This window comes from Rhyacophila brunnea, unplaced genomic scaffold (assembly GCF_057557595.1).
Source record: "Rhyacophila brunnea isolate RB1 unplaced genomic scaffold, BYU_Rbru_1.0 scaffold_2, whole genome shotgun sequence".
Lineage (NCBI taxonomy): Eukaryota > Metazoa > Arthropoda > Insecta > Trichoptera > Rhyacophilidae > Rhyacophila > Rhyacophila brunnea.
In genome coordinates, this window is record NW_028232859.1 from 58,792,742 (window position 1) to 58,817,834 (window position 25,093).

The window sequence follows — 25,093 nt, forward strand, 5'->3', positions numbered from 1 at the left end:
TTTTTTAAATCCAGATTTAGCGTAAATTAAAAAAAAATATATATTTACTATGGGCCGCGTCGGCTTATAATGTTATAGGTCCCGGCTTCGAATCACGAGTCTGTCAAATTCACATGTTCTTTTTCAATGTGTGTTTGAACCAGAGTATGGAGGCAGAATTTAGGTTATGCAACTGGCTAATTTCCATTTCATGTAAAAATAAAAATCTGTTAATACAATCTCGACTCTGTGGTGGCCCATAGTATCTTATTAGTGTCGGACATGGTAAAAAAATGGTGCAAGTATTAAAATTTAATAATCATAAGATGACGCCACTGACAGTGAATCACCAGTCAAGTCAACTAGATTTATAGGTAAATAATTAACCAAGGTGATAACAACTTTCATCAGCATGTCAAATCTGTTTCGACTCGTCCACACTTTTAGTTAACATAAATCGTATACTCGTATACTCGTATCATAAATTACATAAATGCGCGAGTAACAAATTCACTTGACGCCATCCTTCTTGATGATCATTGATCAGTGATCACTAGCGACACAACTTAAATGGATATGTGGGAACATTCCTTTCGATTTATGGTTCAACAGTCAACAGAAAATTGGACGACAAAAATCGCCTAATAGATAACAACTAATTTACCTACATATTATAATCGTTTCACCCTCAGAACCCCAATTATTTAAAATTGTAAATAATTAATATCCTGAATGTAATAATACTAATGAACATTTAATACGAGTAAAAATGTTTACTTTTTGACCGAATTCATCTACAGATACTTTCACTTCTAGTGACAGCAAAATCAGAACCCAATAATTAGGAAAATGTCCTCTTAATAATTGTCAGAAATTGAATATACGTATGAAGAAATGTAGGCAAATAGATAGTGAGTAGGGTAGAGGGTCGACCATTTAACAGAAAGAGGAGGTCTGGCCTTGTGGCGAGTGATATGCCTCCCCCATACTTGATTGGGGTGAATTGTGGTCACCAGTGGTCACCTCATCACCTCATCATTGTCCGTATATAACATCGAGTGGTATTCCATGTTATATAAAGAGGGGAATCGGAGCTGAATAGTCAAGTAGGTTAAATTAATTCTACAGATTCAACACGACATATGCTTCCATTATTCATATATATATTTATAGCCATTTTAACTGTCAATTTTATTTGAAAGACATTATTAATTAAAAGAAAACAAAATATTGTGAACGTAGGTACCCATTCACTGCTACAGTACTACGCATTGTGCTTTATTTTAATAAATGTTTATAGGGTAATTTAAATTTCAAATGTAATGAAATTTTGAATTTATTATGAATTGACGGGGAAACATTATTATTTAAATGAAAAATCACGTAACATAGCGTTTTCGTTCATGTTTTTCGAATTCGCCACCCTGTAGCATACCTATGTACGTATATTATAATGCGCAAAACATTGCCAATATTTATGCGCCGGCTAGACGGCAGCGACTTGCCTGCGCGGTATAGATTTTTACAGCGCTTTTCGGTTGCGCGAGATTCAGTTTTCCCGTCCATACACACGTGTTTCTCGATACAAACCGGTTTGCGCAGTCGTAAAGCATGAGCGTCTAGCCGGCGCTTAACAAGAGTTTATAGCTACCATCTTTCAGTACACCAACGCACAGAATATAAAATTTTCTATGGCTACCAATGTAACCCCACTAAAAACTTTGCCAATTTACAATCAAGTATTGTAATATAAAAAGTTCAGTCGACTCACTCTGATTAAATACACGTTGTACATGTTATGGATACATATTGATTACATGTCCATTATATTTCGATATATAAATAACATCACGTCGATACTTAGAATGGCTGACAATAAATTTTAAAAACGCCCAATGACAAGGTAAACTAAATAGATGTCTATGGAATAAATTTTATCGGGCAAAATAAATTTACCGATCCGCCGGGGAAGACAGATGGCTAAAGCCTAAAAGTAAAAACTATTCTGGAACATAGCCTCTCAAATACTAAAGGTCGCGGGGAAACGAATAATTTCAACGGACTGTTTTTGTTTGACGACCCTCTCAATAGCCATTCTACTTATTAAATAAAAGTTATTTTATCTCGTGCGTAACGCGAAAATTCATCCGTGAAAGCTTTTATAAGTTTATTTAATTCAATTACACCATTTCAAATTCCTAATTTTCACAAGTTGCCCTAAGTAACCAAATATAGCATTGAAGTATGTCGAAGGTTTGTAAAGAAGGACGATTGTTCCATGCGTATTGATCAGGCAATATTTTCTGAATGAAGTATAATTTTATTGTTTTACCTTTTTAATTATGGGATGAAGATAAGGACGAGGATAGGTGAGGTTATACTGATAAAACTCAGATAGGATGCATGTGACTAAAAAAAATACACAATTTATTATCCCATCTAAAAAATATACAAATATTATGAATATTGTGATAATACAAGTTACTATCTATGAATGTGACAGCGGATCAAATTTCGTAGATAAGAAATACTATGAACGATAAATAGTAAGAATGAAAAAAGCTGATATGAATTTGAACAATAATATGATATTATCATATCATGATGTTGCGATATACATTATAGTTACGAAATACTGGTTTTCTGTCAAGTCATGGTGGATGGTAGGATGTTTAATTCCGACATAATCAAGTAAAAACTCAAAAACTTTGATTGCTTTTTCTGAACAGCAATGATTTTTGTTTTTTGACACTATTCTATTAAATGCGCGAAAGTGGTATAAATGAGAACTCTGCCGTTATTTTATTTTAACACTTCAACGAGGACCAACTACAGTAGTGTAGTAGTAGTGAATAATAGATTAAACTAAATAAATTAAAATAAAATTGTGGTATTCATTTATGAAACACAAGAATAACGTATTAAACATATAATATAATATAGTACTGCGCATCTATTCTATACACAACACTACTATCCGCAGCTATCGAGTGTAGTTTCCATATCTTTGTATCAAAGTATTATAATTGTTATAATAAGTTAGCCGTCTGAACCGTCAACAATGTCTATCTCGCTCTATAATTTAGCACAACCAAGAGAGGTGCTGTTACTAACTAACTTATTGTAATTGTTACAATAAGTGCTAATACTTAGATACAAAACTACACTCGATAGCTGCCGATACCAGTCTTGTGTATAGAATAGATGAGCTGGGGCATAAATGTAATGAAAACAATTGGTATTCCGTGGATTTTGAGTGAATAAATTAAATGACTACCTAAAATACATTTTTATGTACCCTAAAATCATGGATTACAAGATGTTTTGCTTGAAATCGTTGTAGATAGCCTGGACGATGTCTTGAAATCAAGATGGCGGCCGCTCCAGACATTAATAAGAAAAATCAATCATAACTCCTTTCACAGATGTTCTACGACAATTTTTTCGCTGAATATTTTTTATTCACAATAAAAAAAACAAGCATAAAAGGTCATTATGTATTTATTAATATTATCTTCTATTAAATAGTGTTATGCCATGTCCACACTGGCAACAAGTTGCTGGCAACCTCATTAAATTTCACGATAATTATCAAAATATGTTTGACCAAGAATTATTTTGTGAGATTGCCAGCAACATGTCGCCAATATGGAAACGGCTTTATTATAAGAAAAACTTGAAAAAAAAGTCATAATTATACGGGTATTATAATACTGAACAATTTATTGAAAAGTAACAAAAAAATAAACATACATTTTTATTTAGAGTACCTATACCTATATAGGTTTGCTGTGAAGGACACATTAATGTGATTGCATAATGAACCAAATATTTTTTTGGATATTCTGACTCAACAGTGAAAACGTTAAATATGTAAATTCGGCTAAACTTTATTAAAATAAAATGGCAATAGTTTACGATACGTAATACATTTAAACAAAATTTCACGACTCTTTCTCTTTTCTTCCCATACTTAAATAAATCCATAAGACAAAGAAACTTTTCCATTATAGTCAGTGTTGTTGCTATCTTCTACCGTATTATTCTCATTTATGTATTATAATATAAATAAAGTTTAAGATTGACCAATCGTCGCGAAGTGGTTTGTAAGACACGGTCCACGCAAATGCACGAATGTAAGAATTTAGACAATCACTATGATATTTCCAATAATCATTTTTGCGAATAAAATGTAAAATAAGCGTACTTTTATACTCGCTTTCATTCTGTAACAACTATTATATTATGTATTGATTTATTTTTCGAGTGAAAGCATAGAGTTTTTTTTAGTAATCTTTTTGAAACAAAAAGTTAAAAATCAGATAGGAAAAAATGGCTTTGGGTAAAATAATGTATTAAACCATAAATATGTTACATATTATACAGAAGGTTGCACATTTTTCAAACTCCGAATATATTTTACTATAATATAATGTTGTTAATCATTAAAATCAAAGGTATAATGACGTGTTGTCAAAATAATATTTTTAAATGTTGCTATATACATGACGTGACGTGACAATGTCTTTAGTCCCAGGTTCGAATCTAGAAAATACACATATTGTTTTTCAATTTGTGTTTGATTTAGAGTATGGACCTAATAGGATGAGCAAGTGGCTAATATCCACTTATCTGTGGCTAAGTTCATATGGAGACCCATATCCTTATTTGGATCGGACATGGCAAAAAAAAAAACAGACATGACTATCAGAATTCTGATGAACAAAAATATGGCTTTATTTTTAAAATTTTAACGACGACACTTATAATAATACCTACCATTTATGGTATTAATATATTTCATATGATCATTAATTAATGTTAATATCTAGGATAGTAACATGGAATACTAATGACATATACATTTTTTTAAATATAAAGTCAACACATTGTTGAGACTAAGCTCCCAAAGAAAACACAAATCCATATTTTTTTACCTTACAAAATTATATAAGTACGAGTATCTACATAATTATTTCATTCTCCAAATTAATGTATGCGAATTATTAGTAATAACTACTATATTTGAGGTGTTTCAAATTATAATAGGTATATTTATTAGGTTTTTCAAAATAATATGCTCTGTTCTGAAAAGATATTTAAGTGCAATATTTTCGAAAAAGCTATAGGTATGTTTGACTACGATAAACACTAAACACCCATTTAATATTTTGATAATTGAAAAATATTTTAATATTTTATATAATATATTATTTGTTTAATATTCAATTTTAATAATAATACACTCCTAACTAACAAAAATATTTAAATAATGAAATTTCCATAATGTAAATAATTCAACCCAATCAGACTTATAACTAAAAGCTTTTTAAGATTTATTGTACGTATTATGTGAGCTTATTCAAACTGTAAGTAAAAAGTTCGCGAAAGCTTTTCGACAATTATTATGCTCACTTAGTAAAGCTACGGCACCGAGCGTGCTCGGCGCGTAGCCCTGTAGAGACGCCGTAGGCCGTAGAAGCCTGAGAAAAACGTTGATTTATGGGGAGTGGATATTTTTCATAAAGCTCAGTCGGAGAAATGCTATATCACGTATGATTTGAGATATAACAGTCAAAAAGTAAATCATTGTGAAAATTATGTTTTCTGTAACACACAGTTACACGTATAAATCATAAAAACATAGACTAAAAGATGATATTTTTTTACAGAACAATTTATATAAGGTAGAACTTTTGATAATATAATGAAGTAACATTGCATTCACAAGCAAAATTATGAATTATCAAGAATGAGTAACTTTAATAAGTTATGGTAAAACGTTACCTACGTCACATGAATATGCATCAGCTTGGCGGAGTCTTTGTAGTCTCCTGACTTTGCCGAACACGCCATCGCTGAACCCGTTCATTAGTCAAGTGGTGATGCTTAGCTGAGCCTTCTTCCATAATGTTTCTATTTATTTTTATTGATTGTGTATGTTACCTAAGGTTACAATGGGTTACAGCACCATGTCCTTACTATAATCACCTATAAATTTCTTAGATAACACACTACTTTCTCGATAATCTAATCACTAGATATGCTATTACCACACTGAAAGCACGTCAATCTCTTATGAGAGTAACGTTTGTGTTCTTTCACGACACGGTTCAAATAATAATGATTCATACGATTTCAAATTTAGAATTTGTGTTTATACGTGTACGTTTAATACGATTCTTCATGTCTCGCTCTCTCTCGTACACAATTTGATATGTTTTCTCTCATGCGTTATAGATAGTTCGAGACAAATTTTATATTATACTAGCTGACCCGGCAAACGTTGTTCTGCCATATAAATTATTTCTAGTGAATATTTTGGTTGTTAAATAAAAAAAAACGAATGTATCGTGAGTGTGTGGGGATGGGATCTATGACAGAAAGAGGAATGGAGCGCTGTAGACGATGACCGCCGTTAAAAACAAAAAAAACACCAACCATTCATTTTCTCAATTCAAAATGAGTAATGATGTTCATAATGAATGAATTACCTGTGACAGGATCTCGTTGTTTAATGTTTATGCAACATCCGTCTTGTCCCTTCCAGAAAATTAGCGGATATTGAAGAACGTCGTATGAACGGTGTGTGTCAGCGATGAACTCCAAATTATTGTTTCTTCTTCAAATCACGATTTCTCGCGTCGATGTGCGGTCGCCAACCATGATTCCAGCAATGTCATCAACAACAGGCGCATTGAATCGACGCACGTGCTCTTCAGCTGGTGTTTTATCAGGATTGATGACAATAGCGTGATTGTCACTTTGCAATTCGTGCATGTGTGCTTTGAAGAATTTCAATAATTCATTGTGCTCATTCAATAGGGCGTGCAGTTCGCCGACGATGCGCCTGGCATTAGGCGAATTGAGGTTATTGTAGCCGCAACGTGCATCCACACGATTGATGTTCTCACCGCCCATGAAGTAGATTTGTAAAAATGTATGTGGTTCGTTTGGCATTGGCAGCAATGAGCCTACTTTGTGGTATACTTGGCCTTTGATTTTGAACGTAGAATGGAATTGTTGACCATTTGCCGCAGTATTGTGAACTATTTCTGTTGCTCCGAACGAAGTCATTTGGAAGCATGAATTGAATGTGTGAATGGACTTCAGGAACAGGTTTGAATCTGGAACCGTGCCTATGAGCAAGCCGTTCAATGGTTCTGGTGGTATCTCAATTTCTGGTAGTTGCACTTTTCCTGATGCGCAACACATCCCGGCTGACTCATGTTTGAATTTGAGCGCATGACAATGGGGACATTCTTTGTCCATAGCACCAATCAGCACTTTCGGAAGAGCGGAATATTCAATATCTGGCTCGTACTCGAATGCGCGACGAAGGAACGAAGCGGATGCAAATGTTCGATGTACTTGTTGGCGAGGTCGGTCATTTGCTCTGCGTGTGTTAACTACGAACCGGCGCGCTTGGCTCTGTTCCAATTGTCGTTGTTGATTTCGTTCAGCTCGTGCCTCTTGTGATTGAGATGCACGCAATTGTGACATGCTCACACGCACGTTTTTGTTATCTTGTTGGATTTGTTCGTCTGTTCTTTCTGCTCTACTATTTCGCATGTTTGTTGCTTTATTCGTTCGACGGCCCAAATGGCCCCCCTTGCGTCTTGCTGGCATTGTGCACTGTAATACACACACAAAAATAGATAAATTAAAATAAATCGTACAAAATTTTGCACGCACTGCGTTGTGATATGCCGAATGAAATGTCAAAATGACGCGACGCTTCTCTTGAATTCTTCTCGGATGTAGCGCCATCTGTCATTCAACAACATAAATAATTTCGTTCTGTTTGAAATACGAACGACGGTTAAATTTGTTCATACAAAAATAATAAAATCGCGATTAAAAAATGGGAGGGTGAGGGTAGGAGGATGAAAATTTGGGATTATTATTTTTTGATTCCAAATAATAAAAAAAATACAAAAAAAAATTGTCAAAAAAATAAAAGAAATTTTTTTCTGGATAGAGATACCCTAATCACCTAGCGGTATGAAATATACTTGTTGACCTATTCTCATACCTATCAAATATACATTAAAAAATTCATAAAAATCTGTCGAGCCATTTCGGAGGAGTGCGACCACAAACACCGTGACATGAGATTTTTATATATATAGAGATAGTACTCGCTGTTCTGATTTATTGGCATATCTAAAGAATACTAGAAAGCGAGGTTATTAATTAATAGTTTTTTTGTCACTACAGTTGGTTAATACAGCAAGCTTTTTTCACCTTAATTTCTTTAATGGTATTAAATTAACTGTCAATTAATGGTGTAAATGTATTTTATTATTAATTAAAGAAAACCCAATTTTAGTAAATAATTCCCTTTTATTATTATTATTATACTGGACCGATTTCGTCCGCTTCAAAGGGACATTGTCAACTAGGAAATTGTCTCTCATGGTAAACTTTTTTCAGTCTTCCAATGAGCAGAACTGGCTTGCTAATTACAATGACGCCAACTATCTTATGACGATGGACACGGTAAAGATGGGAGTCCGAATTCCACGGGGTCCAAGACTGTTTTAGATTTTTTTCTAATATTATATTAATACTATCGACTGAAGGTACTTGATGGAATTTGAATTTAAATTCTAATGGATTCAAGCTCTGTACTATTCCATTTAAGTCGTTTTTTGCAACCCGGGTTTCGCCTTTCGGCATCTTCAGGCGCCGTGTACACTGGTTAAATGGAGTACAGAGCTTGAATCCATTAGAATTTTTCTAATATGTTTGTTTCAGGGGCTTTATGTTTTATGATTGTTACTTTTTTAATTTTATTTTTTCTAGTCATATAGTGAACGTCTTTAACTTTGGTTTTGGTAGAGTAATTTAATTCTTTCATCAAAATGTGTCATGTAGTAATGATTATATAAACAATAATAATTGTTTAGTTGAACAGGTGTCGTGTTTCTGTCACCAAAAACTCTTTAATAAAACAAATGACATACAATATTTTATTTAAGATACTTTGACAAGTAAAATATATATTCCACTTATACTCACTTTGTCTTCAGAGCATTATTATATAAGTATAACCGTAGGGCGATTCATGGAAGAAAAACTACATCCTGAGTCCTCATGAATAAATTTCAATTGATTGAAAATCGTAATCCAGTGTTTTAGAAAATTATAGAGATATAATCTTTAGTGTGGTTACTTAATAATGTAAACATTCAATGTTATTATTTTTAATGAAAAATATGCTTTAAAATCTCTATATATATAAAAATCTCGTGTCACGATGTTTGTGGTCGAACTCCTCCGAAATGGCTCGACCGATTTTTATGATTTTTTTTATGTATATTTGTTAGGTATGAGAATAGGTCAACAAGTATATTTCATACCGCTAGGTGATTAGGGTATCTCTATCCAGAAAAATTTTCTTTTTATTTTTTAACAATTTTTTTTTTGTATTTTTTTATTATTTGGCTTAAAAAAATACGTATAACCCCAAATTTTCACTCTCCTACCCCTACCCTCCCATTTTTTAATCGCGATTTTATTATTTTTGTATGAACAAATTTAACCGTCGTTCGTATTTCAAACAGAACGAAATTATTTATGTTGTTGAATGACAGATGGCGCTACGTCCGAGAAGAATTCAAGAGAAGCGTCGCGTCATTTTGACATTTCATTCGGCATATCACAACGCAGTGCGTGCAAAATTTTGTACGATTTATTTTAATTTATCTATTTTTATGTGCATGTATTACATTGCACAATGCCAGCAAGACGCAAGGGGGCCATTTGGGCCGTCAAACTAATAAAGCAACAAACATGCAAAATAGTAGAGCAGAAAGAACAGACGAACAAATCCAACAAGATAACAAAAACGTGCGTGTAAGCATGTCGCAATTGCGTGCATCTCAATCACAAGAGGCACGAGCTGAACGAAATCAACAACGACAATTGGAACGGAGCCAAGCGCGCCGGTTCGTAGTTAACACACGCAGAGCAAATGACCGACAACGCCAACAAGTACATCAAACATTTACATCCGCTTCGTTCCTTCGTCTCGCATTCGAGTACGAGCCAGATATTGAATATTCCGCTCATCCGAAAGTGCTGATTGGTGATATGGACAAAGAATTTCCCCATTGTCATGCGCTCAAATTCAAACATGAGTCAGCCGGGATGTGTTGCGCATCAGGAAAAGTGAAACTACCAGAAATTGAGATACCACCAGAACCATTGAACGGCTTGCTCATCGGCACGGTTCCAGATTCAAACCTGTTCCTGAAGTCCATTCGCACATTCAATTCATGCTTCCAAATGACTTCGTCCGGAGCAACAGAAATTGTTCACAATACTGCGGCAAATGGTCAACAATTCCATTCTACGTTCAAAATCAAAGGCCAAGTATACCACAAAGTAGGCTCATTGCTGCCAACACCAAACGAACCACATACATTTTTACAAATCTACTTCATGGGCGCGGCGGTGAGGACATCAATCATGTGGATGCACGTTGCGGCTACAATAGCCTCAATTCGCCTAATGCCAGGCGCATCGTCGGCGAACTGGACGCCCTGTTTAATGAGCACAATGAATTATTGAAATTCTTCAAAGCACACATGCACGAATTGCAAAGTGACAATCACGCTATTGTCATCAATCCTGATAAAACACCAGCTGAAGAGCACGTACGTCGATTCAATGCGACTGTTGTTAACGACATTGCTGGAATCATGGTTGGCGACCGCACATCGACGCGAGAAATCGTGATTCGAAGAAGAAGGGAAGGGACAAGACGGATATTGCATAAACATTAAACAACGAGATCCTGTCACAGGTAATTCATTCATTATGAACATCATTACTCATTTTGAATTGAGAAAATGAATGGTTGATGTTTTTTTGTTTTTATCGGCGGTCATTGTCTACAGCGCTCTATTCCTCTTTCTGTCATAGATCCCATCCCCACACACTTACGATACATTCGTTATTTTTTATTTAACAACCAAAATATTCACTAGAAATAATTTATATGGCAGAACAACGTTTGCCGGGTCAGCTAGTATTATATAATAATAATAATAATAATAAACTAATTGATATCGCTAAGAGCATGTTACAATAAATCCTCAACATACTAAGTTATGTAGATGATGTTATAATTATAGCGAATTCAGGTCTTTAAATTGTTGAATGTCGCATACCTACTTCAATTCACAGCACATACATTCAATATAGCATAGCGTATTTAGTTGGGCCATATATGGTGGCCGTCAATCCTTATTTCCCCACCTACCTCACATCCTTATTTATTATTGTCACAAGACCAGGCAACCAGCAATTATGAATAACGTTCAGTTAGCTCGAGTGACATCAAGAAAGCGGTCGTGTGAGGGCTTGTTATAGCTTAGCCGTCGTTAACCACAGAGTGAATCAAAACTCATATGTTTGACCTTCGTTGTGCTAAATCTGATACGGTTAGAGCGAACGTCGCGTCTATAATCCTTCATCCCAAAACCAAGTGAAAGCGTGAGAATGACATTACGAGCCGTCCGTTTACCAATGCGTGAGTGCGTGAATACCGAACTAGCTTGAGCGCACGCCAGCCCTCTCTTGCCAAAAAAGGCCAGTGTCTGACATACTCGTTAAACCCCCCCCCTCTAGATCCGTAATCCACCAACATCACCTTCAAATTACAGTTCACTGCTAAAAGCGCCACCAGTATTTGCAAATTACAAACGTGTGATTCAAAATGCACCAATAGCGCAATATCTGGAACTCAGAGTAATGATATAAGATTAGGATCTGGAAGTAAATCTGCTTAGTTACCAAGATATCAATACTGAAATGAAATTACATGTCAATAAAGTTGCGATAATTTCAGAATGTCTACGAAACAGTACAAACTAAATGTATGTTGTGAAGCTCAAGACACTCAGGTGGCGAATTCCTCCGAGATCATAAACATAATGTTTTCTCGTTGAAGATACGGCCAGATCTAGCATTCCACGCATCGTGATGAATGGAAGATCTGCTGGTCGTCCCTACCCGGATAGGGTTACATGTAAATTGTAAGTCAAACATTTCACCGTGGCACAGTTCGCCGTGAGGTTTCTTATCGGAAAGAGATGACCGTATACCATACGGTCTCCAATTTTATTAAATTCAATATGAACATTAATTCAATTTTCATAGCTGATTTTGGCAAAATTCATGAATTCAAGAATGAAAAAATAACCTAACCTAACCTAACAAATAATCCAGTATATCGACAATTTTCAAAATTTGTTTACTGCTGGCTTTCTGTAAAGTGTAAACTGACAAGAACCGTGTTTTATTTAGACATGAATTTTATGTCAGTACTATACGACGCAAAGGGTTGAACGGTCTTTAATATACGGCGATATATTTCCGATATAACATTTCACGGTGAAGTGTGATACGGTGAACTGCATACGTACAGGTTTCCGGACACGCCCTGATAGACCACAAAACAGATTGAAGGATAGCTGATGTGACTTAAATTCGCAATAATCTGAATAAAGATAGATCTAACGGCTTATGAAGCGTGAGAAAAAAATGTGATAAAGTAGCGACTTAAGGGGCGGCTGAAGAGCTCCGTATTCAAATATAATTTAGTATGAAATCGACCTCGGCGTCGTACGCACGTTAATTTAAATCGATCTTTTGGCAAAAATCACTAATCATCGGAGATTTTATTTAAAAAAAAACATTATTATTAGTATTATTACTATTGTCGACCTTCTACATTATTATTATTGTGGACAATCTTACATTATTATTTGATAAACACCACCTGCACGTGTCCGCTGATCAGAAAACAGGGCTGTCAAAATAATATAATATTTGTAAAATGTTAATTTCATCATAGTTTTTAATCAAACCTGTGCAAGTACATACTGATAACTTGGGTGGATATCGTGGCAAACATACTATTGATATATCTACGGGTATATTATTATTATAACCCAATTCAAATTGAACATAGGTTGATACTCAAATACAATTATAGTATCTTTATGATTTCGAGAAAATAATACGATGGAATATATTATATAATCCATTTTGGTTGCCAGTTTTTACTGCGATGAATCACTGTGTTCCTTACTGTCTTTTTTTATTCGTAGGTTTGTTTACTATGTACACCGAGAAATTTCCATTAATAATATCGGAAATGAGTTGGAATATAATGCAACCAAAACTGGAAAAATTCTATTATGGGTGTTTACTTTTTGAATTAGTTGACCCCAGAAAAACAGGTACATGCCACTACGTGAACCACAGTGGATATTATGCCGGGTCCAAATTGGCAACATGTTGCCGGCAACCTCGTTAAATTTTACGATAAGTATGATAATTATCGTAAAATTTTTTAAGCCATTATGATAATTATCGTAAAATTTATCGAGGTTGTCGCGCGACATTGTTTTGCGCCAGTGTGGACCCGGCATTAGATGCACAAAACTTAAATAAAATATATTATAAATTAAATTTAAAAAGTACAATATAATTAATTGCGTCGGCAGCCCTGTCAGACACTTTTTCTAGCGACAGTCATTTTTTATATGCCCGCCAGTCCGATGGATTAATAAAAAAATAATGTGTCTAGTGACTGTATGTTAATAATTATTTTTAGGCACTCTTAATATAATATATAATTTCGCCCATTGGCTTTACCTACCACTTGTTTCACTAGTATAAAAGTGAAGTTGCGCAGGCAATAAAAAGTCACTTTCTTTTTATAGGCAGACAGTAAATTCTACGTTTTAAAAAATATGCATTAGAATTAAACAATACCTATTATTTTTAATATGTAGGTCCTAAACATTACAAATAAGCACTATTCATTAGTAATGTTTTTTGGATAGCACATGAAATAAAAATGTAGGTTGATATGTATGTCAACATCCTTCGTATGTTTAGTTGTCGGACAATTTCAGGTTAAAAAGTTATTAATATATTATTAAGTTTATATCGTGGCCAACACATAATCAAAAAAGTTATCATATCCATCATATCAGTTGCAATACTTCCCACCAAAGAACTGATAAACATATTGAATTTAGTAACATTAAATGTTATTAGTAAATTTATTAGAAAATAAATTTTATTAGAAAGTACTATTTTTTGGTCACCCCATAGCTTTACTTCACAAGCTTCACTTGTAGGGAGTTTATTGAGACAAACATTAGCGGCAACCTTTTTATATTAACTAGTAGACCAGTTATTATGGACCACATGTAAAAAAATCATATTTTCAATTCTCAAGGCCGATTTTGTAGAGCGTCCTCTTAAGTAAATAAGTCGTGTTATTTTTATATGCATGGCTAGACAGGCGTTGGGCATGGATCCAAACTGTGGCCTTAAAAACCACTATTTCCACGTCATAACAGAGCTTACGAGTCTCCACAGTTAAGAGTATCTTATCAGATTTCACCAGAGAGTTATGTGTTCGTTTAACCCGTTTAAAATAATATATATATATATATATTTATTATATATTATTATATAATATATATATATATATATCAGTTTACCTGGGAAATAAATCCTTATGTTCATTTGAGCCCTTTCTTTACAGTGGGAAGTTTTTATAAGAACATAAATGTATTTCTAATACAACATAAAAATTACATAGGTACTCCTAATATAAACGTCCATTACCGAAATATACGAATTAGTACGTTTGAAATACAAACTAGCAGATTCATTGACTCCTTAACACGTCAGATAACGTAGTTATTTAAAATTACTTGCAATCGAGACAATCAAAACGGGGAAAGTAAAAGATGTGTGTTCGAAACCTATTTGGTCCTAGATTTTTTCTAATCGGCATGTTTATGACGCTTTTCAAAATTAAGTTACTAAGTTTATTAAATTTTGAATAAAAAACAATTTTATTTATAATATTGGTTATACGTACCTAACTAGAGATTGAAATATCCATATTTGAAAACCGGTATCCCAGTATTTTTCAATTCCGAAATACTGGGTTTAAAAATCAGATAATGCCGATATATTCGCTATTGAAAGTGGATTTAACATGTATTAATTAATATAAAAGGTTTAACAGGAATGTATTTTTTGTCAGGTTATGCGTGTCTGGTTTGTTTCCGTTGTCCTTTGACCTTGGTAACCAGTAAGGACACGTACAGATTTGCGAAATACATTTACTTTATAGGTAGGTACCTACTTTCCTATTTTTAAATTTATCCAGTCACCCGCGGGTCTTAGGCATAAAGTCCACTAAAGAGGACTTGCGGGGCGCTCGCGCATATTCTATGTGAATCATCGAAAATACAACGTAATCAAATACGCCAGCGCACACTGGATTTGACGACGCATTGTGCCCGCCTGCCCCTTGATTCATCGTTTTTTGGCTTCTCAGCGATACGAATTAACAAAAATACAACGTAGTCCATTCATTGAACACGGCAAGCAAAATCACGCTCCTGGAAGCGTCGTCGATAGACGGGCGAGAAGCCATTATTTAATAACAGTGAACTCTTTGTTTAGTTATTGCGTGTCCGACATTTCACTGGTATAATGATGTCATCGTGAATATTAATTACAAGCCCCGAGAAATTTAATAATATTTTTATTGCTTTGTTATGAGAGACGCTGATAATAATAATTATTTTGTGATCCTTGAGCCCCTTATTACATAGGTGAAGGGTAATGCGCGGGTGAGAGGGGGCCTACTTCGTAGAGAGCGCACCGAGCGCCGCGTTGGTGGGCTTTATGCCTTAGAAGTTGTCAGATCTATTTTCAGGTGTATCTGAAATTGCGCTTAAATACATACATATTATAGTTTGTATAATCATAAGTAAGCTCAGCTCTAGCGGCAAATATTTATATTATAATATAATAGAAATAATAATTTTATTATATTATAATGGACTTGCCGAATTTTAAATACCGAAATACCGGTAAGTATAGGTATTTTCATTCGGTGTTGCAATCACTATACGTAACCCAGCAAGTTTCGTTTAGCGTTAGGAGTAAACATGTAATTTATTTTATCATTGTATACCTATTAATCTTCTTGAAGTTATTTTGAAGAAAAAAAATGCTTGACTAAGCTAAACAATTGCATTAGCATAGATATAGTTTTCCATCAGTCTTCCGTGAATTGTTCAACAGATAAGTACAATATGACGAGTCTCTCGTTTACGCCTTGTATGATTCTGAAGCCACCGCCCCCATTGGTTCAAGTGTACGACAATGTCGCATCATCTTCGAACCGTTTACACATAAACTCTATGAGATGTTTTCAGTTGTCAGTGGCGTTTTTTAAAATGGAAATGTGAATTTTATGGAGTGCAGTTAAAAGTTGGAATCGATGGCTCATAGCATGACACATAAATATTATAAAATTAACTATTAAACATGGTGTTAACCATCAAGTTTATTCTTGCCGTGGCACACATATAATACGCTAATTAAAATTATACATACTTATAAACGTAGATAGATAAATTAGGCGCCAAGTACATATTATTTGTTTGCATTTAGGTATATATTATATAAATTATAAACTATAAAAAGTAGGTACTTATAACCGATTGGGCTAAATATACATATTTCAAGATCTTATAACCGAACGTCCACCGTCACCCTCACGTAACTGAAGCATAATAATATGATTAACTGAAGTAATTTGGCTGCTTGTTCGAATGTTCAATTCCATTATAAATGATTGAACTCTATCACAATAAATTCTAAGTAGATAATTATTTTGGTTATCAGTGTTATCACTGTTATCACTTATCAGTATCACACTATTCTTGGTAACATGAATCTACCAACACAATCTTGATAATGTCGCAACAATCGTATATAGGTAAATCAAACATTAAATACTATTATGTATAGAATTTAATATAATGCATCTCATTATCATCAGCCGGGATTGTTCTTCTGCTAGGTGAAGGTAAATATAGTTTTTTAATGCTATCTATAAGATGTCTGTTTATTTTATTATTAGATAAAACTACTAGACCAACATTGGTGAAACTTCCAGAGATTATAGACTAGTATTACCTAATTAGTACATTATTACATTATCATTAACTATTACCAAATGGTATTACCAATTATTATTACCAAATGGTAAATTGGTATTACCAAATTAGTACATTATCAGGTAAAGTGGTCAGAGAGTGGCGGTAGAGGCGGGCACATAGACCCTACTGTTTGTTATTTGCCGATCTCAGTGATATCAAAATAATCAAATTTATTCATTCTGGATCTCTGTTTACTGTTTATTTTCGTATTTCGTGGATACTAAAATAATAAACAGCGAGAAATAATAAGCTCTGTCCGGAAAATATGCTGTTAACATTCAACAGGTATTAATGCGAATTGAGAAACCCTTTTGAAGCAATCGGAATGAAAGTTAGGTCGCCGAGTAATAAAATTTTGATAAACCAGGTGACTTGAATTTATCTGGCGAAAATAATTTTCCGTTCACTTCATTAGCAAAGTTACCACGGAGCTGAAAGCTTTTCACAGAGTTTCATTGTTTTTGTCACTGCGGTAATAATTAAGATTGGCGGTTGAGTATTTCTCTTATTTTCGAGCATATTGATACTGAAGGTTTTATGAAGAAATCCTCATTAAGAATTAATGTTCGAGTTATTATAATTAAATAATGGAAATTATAAAGGTATAATTACACAAGACTATCAAAAAAAAGCAATTACACAAATCGTTTCAGCTATCAATTCGATCGTGTTGGCACTTGGATTAATTGGTCCATAACATACCTACGCCTTGTTGCGAGTGGTAAAAGTTATAATTAAAACAAAAAAAAAATCAGCCTGATGGTTACGCTAAACAGTCTTCCTTCATTTTTTCTTATTTTAAATATTACTTTTAGAGAAATATAAGCCAAATATATATATATATATATATTTTTGTGATTTTACCGAGGCTTTGTCTGCGACTCGCTGTCATATCGCCTCATCCAAATATATTTATTACCTTCAAATTGAGAAGAATCAGATGGGCTGAGCATGTTGTAAGATGTGATGGATTTAGATGTATCTATAAGGTTTATGAAGGAATCCATAAGAATTAGACACCCTGTCACTAGACCGACCCCGGAGAAGATGAGCGGACAGCGGCTAGAGAAATTTAGAGGCTGAGTGTGACTGACTCGGGATAGAAATGCCCGTATAATGACTGTGCAGTAACCTGAATGATCTATAGCGTCTTTTTCTTATGGACAGACGGTCAAAAATACACATTACAATATTCGTAAGAACTACCTACCTGATTTTTATTATTTAAGCTTTCGGTTATTGGTACGCCACTGGTATGTGAGCAGACCCATGGCATTATATAACGCTTATGGAATAGGTCCTTTATGAAAGCTATAAACTTCAATAGATGTCGTTAGTATGTAAGGCAGAATTATGTTTTCCAGTCAGATAGCAAAATGTGAGTGTATTATCTGCACATAATACGAGTATCTATCCACCAGGGGTTGCAATCCCAAAAAATGTTTCCGATACCGGGATTTGGGAAAACAAATAAAAGTTTATTCATAGTTTTTTTTAAGAATTGTAAATTTTCGCGATGCTAAATTTAGTCAGACTACGTAGAACAGAAGTTCTACGTAGTATCAAAACCAGGAAACTACAATACCTCGGCCACATTATGAGAGGACAAAAATACAGCATTCCCCAACTCGTCATTCAAGGAAAGATCAATGGGAAGCGTAGCAGAGGACGGCGCCGCATTTCGTGTCTTAAGAACCTCCGTGATTGGTACGAGTGCAGCTCCACCGAACTGTTCCGGGTAGCAGACGACAAAGATAAGATCGCCTTGATGGTGGCCGACCTCCGCTAGGGGATGGCACAATAAGAAAAAGAAATTTAGTCATACTTCTATAATTTACACTGGTTTGTTTTCAAAAACGTAAAATAAAAATATTCGACCTTTGGTATGACTAAACAACCACTGCTTATAATATGTATAGAAACACAGAATACATTTTATATGATAGGATTCATCTTCTTCGATTGCTGTCATGATGGTGACGTGTGTCTTTAAAGCATAATGAAAGCAAATTTTATCATTATTATTATATTTTATAGATGTTATAAATGGCGCTATATTGAATTAAAACAACTATGGTAAAAGCGTATCATTTACAACGTCATTAAAAGTAAAATCACTAATCATTTCATGTAATATTATACATATTTTCGACAAGACGACCAAGGGGTGAATTGCCGTAACAGGATTTCTCTCGATTGTTCACTGTCTTGTCACTGTTCAAAGCGAACTGATTGATAATATTATATGAATCACCTTATTTTTCAATATGTACCTTCCAAATGGTTCTATTTTATGCTTGATAACATTTATCATATCATGTAACTTTTTCCCATAGAAGTTGTTTTCAGAATTGGCTAACAATGCACTATTTTAAAAATTAATTCGTTACGTAGTATTTGGAATAATGATGCAATAAATAAAGTATGAAAAATATAAGGAAGTAAGAAATAGTACATATCAACAATAAATGTATATTTTTTAATTTAAAAGAATATGGATATTAATTATTTAAAACTGAATTTTAGCGTACAGCGATAATGTTTGAATAAAGTTTCTTCACAAAATGGTTGCACAATTAAATATATTTTGTGTATATATTTAGTCTCGTTATAGTAATAATAAATAAAATAACCAAACCCTATAAATTAGTGATTATAATATTATATTTACTAAAATATATAATACTACACTCAATTTTTTGATGATAAGACACATTTTAGAAATAAAAATATTATAAACTGGAAATATAATTGATTGTTCCTCGCAGTTATGTGAATTTAAAAATAAGTATCGGAATAAATGTATTATTAGGTTATTACAAATGAAAATCTAAACACACATAATTTTTGAAAACACTTCTAAGAACATATATATTTAAACCAATAGAAAAAATCTAGAAAAAATAGAAAACTAGACAATAATAAATTCGCTGCCTAAGCAACGGAACAATTCTAAACTATAATATTATACTGTATAATCATCACGATTGCAGTATTATACCGAGGCGTAAAGTAGTGCGTTCGGCTGATAACCGAACAATCGGTGGTTCGAATCCAATCGAGTGCGTTTTTTTGTGTGAAAAAATAAATTTTGTGTTACATGTCACAGTCAAAAATACACTCTGATCTGATTTCCCAAACGCGCCAAAAGAAGTATAACTTCAAAAAATAAATAATTAAAAATCTAAAATGCCGGGATTAATGATAATCCCGGCACTCATGTTAGGGTTGTAGCATCCCGGGATTGAAAACCCTGACACCTACCCACAATACATACACTCGCACACAATAATTCTCCCACAAGAGAGGGCACGTGAAGAAAAATCTTAGCTGGGTATCGATTTTAGAAACGTTACAGGTTTCGTTTTGGGAGGTGGGTGGAGTGAAGTCGTGCGCGGAAAATGCGATGTAATAAAAAATGATCTTTTGTAATGGGACGGAAATAATAAATAAATTTATAAAAAAAATCAGTGTCACGAAGTTCAATTTAAAACATATTATTAAATACGCGGATTTTTGTTCACCGTTTGCTTTTCGATCTAATAATTGTTAATTTAAAATTTGAATTTTTTATACATTTCGATGCATCATTATCACACACTAAGATTATATAAGGTTATACAGTCAACTTGGTTATTACGAGAAAAATGGGGTCGACTGAATTTGCTCGTCATAAGCATTAGGTTGGGGTAGGTTAAGTTAGGTTGGGTTTGGTCTAAAAAGAAAATTATAAAAACTCATGCGGGCATCTGCGGCACATTGAAACAAAGAAATAACGGCACAAAGAATATGAAAATGATAAAATTGTTATATTAGTTGTCAACTTATAGGTGGTGAGTGATAAGTTGATTTACAATTATCATTTGATTGAAACAATGACTAAAGATACAACTTATCATGACGAGATAAATATAACAATTTAATATTGGTTTTAACATGCCAACCTCAATAAGTTATTGTGAAGCAGTCAATCAATGATTTTGCAAAAATGCTTACAGTATAAAAGGTGTGTTTTCTTTATTGTATGGAATTGCTACGCGCAATAGAGGATAATTCACATATCTCCTCTGTATTTTATTTCGCTTGAATATATTATTATTAGCAGAATGACGGCATTTTTATCTCGATTTGATAGCGATTTTCAAAATGATAATTCAGATAAACTCGAAATAGATTCCACCAAATAACGAATATCTCTAATTCAATCACACGATAAAATGATTGTATTAACTTTATTGTGACTTTTTTATATATATGTATAAAATGCACCATAGTGTATAAGGTGTTATGTCATACGGGCACAAAATGCTTTAAACAAAACTTAAACTTTATGTAAACAGTCTATGTGACTATCTTATCAGAATAGGACCAACTGTCTGCATGTGAAGCGGATGTAGTCTCTAGGGATCTCGAGAATGGTAAATGACCGGCAAAGCGTTTCCCCACAGAGAAAATCTCGAGTACCGAATATGATAAGCCCTTTAGAGACTGTGAATCGTGGTAGAGCCTATTCTAGCCAATATAGTGAAATGGGGAACTCTGATAATAAAAAATGCCTTTTCGGTGAAATGCTAATAATACATGGAATATCTGTTTTCAGGCAAGGTGTGACCACTAAAATGCACTCTAACGACCAAATAAGCTGACTATAATAGAGTTCCCATTATCACATAATAGAGGGTTGTGCAGACTTGAAACCGGTTAACCGACCGAATCGTTAGCAGGTATTTATACGAACAAATAAATAGAATTATGTAAAACGACACATCGACAACTGCGCGGCATGGACAACAAATACGACATTACATATTAAATTTGATTATTTTATATCATGGGCCTCCACATAGTGAACGTTTGTATTAACAGATTTTGTTTTTACGAGAAATGGATGTCAGACACTTGCTCAAACTATTAGGTCCATACTCTGACTCATACACAAATTGAAAAACAACATGTGTACTTGCCAGACCCAGGATTCGAATCCGGGACCCACGACGCTATAGGCCGACGCGTAATAAATACTAACATAATAATAATAGTGGTCTATTTTTTGTGTACAAGTAGGTATCTGTTTGAGTGATTATTTTACAGGCCCGTTTGATGATAGTTAGTTTGGGGTAATATTTTGCACTCAATTTGTGAGAAGTAAGCGTTTTTTAAGATTTTAGTTTAATTTAATAATTTTATTACTAATTGGAACTGTTGCGAGACCCCTTTTTAAATGTCTGATTGCATTATATGCGTCAAAGCATCACATATGGGAGCGATACGATTCGATACAAAAATAAATCAAATTGTTTTGTTTTCCGAATAAGCATAATACAAAATGTTAGTTTTACTTCTAACGGCAAACGAAAACTGTGGAATAGATGCATTGCTGCAAAATCTATGATCAATTGAATAGGCACACCAAATGACAGATGGCGCCACAATATTATAATAATATTCAGAATATTGAATATGGAATGAGTCGCGAAATTAAAACATACTCAACATAATATTATGGTAGAAATTTAATTTAGTTGCACAGTTTTATGTGTCTGAAGACTATTACACGAGAAGTCGTAAATCCACCGACTGTCTCATAAGCACCGCACCCCCGAAGAGAACGATATTGCGTAACAAACAGTCACATTTATTTAAGTCTGCAAAAATTGAAAAACTTTCCTACGGCGCGAGGCAGGGAAATTCCCACCGCAGCTAAATTATTAATGAATAATTTTTACGGGTATTGTTTACATTCTATTGTATCTGTTTGTATAACTTTCTACGATGAAACAAACAAGTATTTTTTTGTATTCATATCCAACTGAAACCATCGAGTTTTAGGTGCGTACTCTACGGAATACAATGAACAAAACTAAATTTACTTACAAAAACTTCGATCTAGTTAATGATGCTAATTCAGTTTTAACAGAATAATTATCTGTTTTGACATCCATAAAAGAGGCGATGGGAAATTTGACTTATCAACGTTATTCATCATCTACTATGGGCTGCAATTCAGAAAATAATTTTTAATTCTGTAATTTCGGGATTTGAATTAGGATTCCGAAATCGGCGAAAGAAGTTATTTAGAGATTTTTGCTCATTGATTAAAATATTAAATTTGCTAGATACGACAATCTATTGTCCGACAAGAAATTGGCGATAACAGGAAGTCGCTGTAATCGCATGTAGAAGACTTCTATTGACGAACCTGTCATGGCGGCAACGCGTGCTAGAGGCGTATTTCAATATTGTATCGGCTTTCTTTTTAGATGCTACTACTTTTCTTCATCGCAATACGCCAAAAGTTGACTAATAATAATTAATTCTAATATCATTCCTGGTAGCTCATAGACATATTTTTATTAAAATCTTCAAATTACGCAAATTGACAGATCCGTAAACCACAGAAGCGTAAATTGAAATAAATTTGGGGGCGTTCCTTATTTGAAAACTGAAGTGTGACTGCACTGGAGGGGATTGTTAGTTCACAGTTTTAACACGTAGACAAGAAGTTCTTGTTCGACTGTAGTGTCACGCTGTAGGTACTGTAAGCTATTAGTTCTCCAAACTGCCGCAACTAAGATTGTAGTTGTCGGTATCTATTGGATTTTTTTTATTATGTTTTAACGGGTAAAAGGTTTGATGCATTATTTAATTGTTTTTGATTCCTCGTTTTTTCTAATTTCACGCCAAATTACGTACAAATTAATTAATCATTCAATTAATCTTATTTTCATTCTTTCAAGACATTCTTAAATCTATAGATCCCATTATTAGGATGAAAAGCATGGTGTTTTTGAATACGATATTTTAATGTTGTTTATTTTTATATATAATTTAATGATATATATAATATGATAGATATAATTTAATAGATAAGGAAATTGATCACAATTCGCGTTTTAGTTTCATTTTACTTTATTGAGACTTTCGAATCATTTTCTATGTACGTCGAAGTACCTATATCTTGAGTTCGCAATATATTGTTAATTCATATGAAATTCGTATAAAAGCTAATCCTGATATCTCAGTATTCACGCATCTCCAATCCTCGTATTTCGGAATCTGTATATATAATATATAATAATATATATAATATATAATAATATATATAATATATAATAATATATATAGCAATAACCCGAGATTCGGTATCCAAACCTCTATGGACCGCACAGACAGATTTGCGGTCGATATAGACTTTACCAGAAAATATGTTGCTGTGACACGGCATTGATATAAAATGCTAAGAGTAAAAATCAAAATGTACATTAAAGGAAGGGGCATATTAGCTTACCTGAACTTTTCCTGTTCATTGTTGTCGTCTTCACTGTGAGTTGGCGCAGGATCCATGTTCCCGCACTGGCGGGATTCGAACTCGTTTTCGGCCACCTACTGAATCATGCCGACATCAACTCGTCAGTCACTCACCAACTCACTGACTCAATGATTCACTCGATGTAACTCAACACTATTCGATTTTGTATAAGTTGGTCGATTCACTAAAGAAAACCGTAGTGCAAAGGTGGATTTTTAAATATCTTTTTCGTATTTGGGTTACATAATACAGCATCCACTAAAAGCGTTGGTTTTTTAAGGATCATGCATTTTATACGTTGTTTTATGTGAGTTTTTTTGTGGAATCAACTCTGCATTGTTCACATTTCTAAGCTTATATAGACTTTACTATTTTTTTAATGATATACCTGCTTGATTTAAATTAGTAAGTTTGCACATTTTAATATAAATAGAAAGTAAACTATGAAATGTATTCAAAATGAGATGGGAAGTTTAATGTTTACGAAACTAGAATAAATTTAATTGTGTACATTTTTATGCAATTATATTAAAACAACGTTTACGAAGAAACTAAAAAATAATTATGTTGGATAAATGTTTAATCTATTTACTTATCTTATGTTTAATCTATTAAGTCTATTTTAGAAGATACAAATTCATAATATGTAATTCGCTGGAGGATGGTAGGTATTGTTATAAAAACTTTTTATAACTATATTCATGTATGTGAGTATAATATATTTTGAATTGTTTGTAGGTAT

The 25,093-nt window shown here is 33.5% G+C and overlaps 1 protein-coding gene across 1 annotated transcript in view; it reads right to left on the reverse strand.

Moving 5' to 3' along the window:
• Nucleotides 1-24,493, reverse strand: part of LOC147072608 (oxysterol-binding protein-related protein 1) — an 80,321-nt gene extending 55,828 nt beyond the window's left edge. The window contains exon 1 of the mRNA XM_085947012.1: nt 24,331-24,493. Within this exon, the coding sequence (XP_085803138.1) occupies nt 24,331-24,386 (56 nt within the window). The 5' untranslated portion in view covers nt 24,387-24,493. The remainder of the gene's footprint in view (nt 1-24,330) is intronic.
• Between the last annotated feature and the right edge of the window lie 600 nt (nt 24,494-25,093).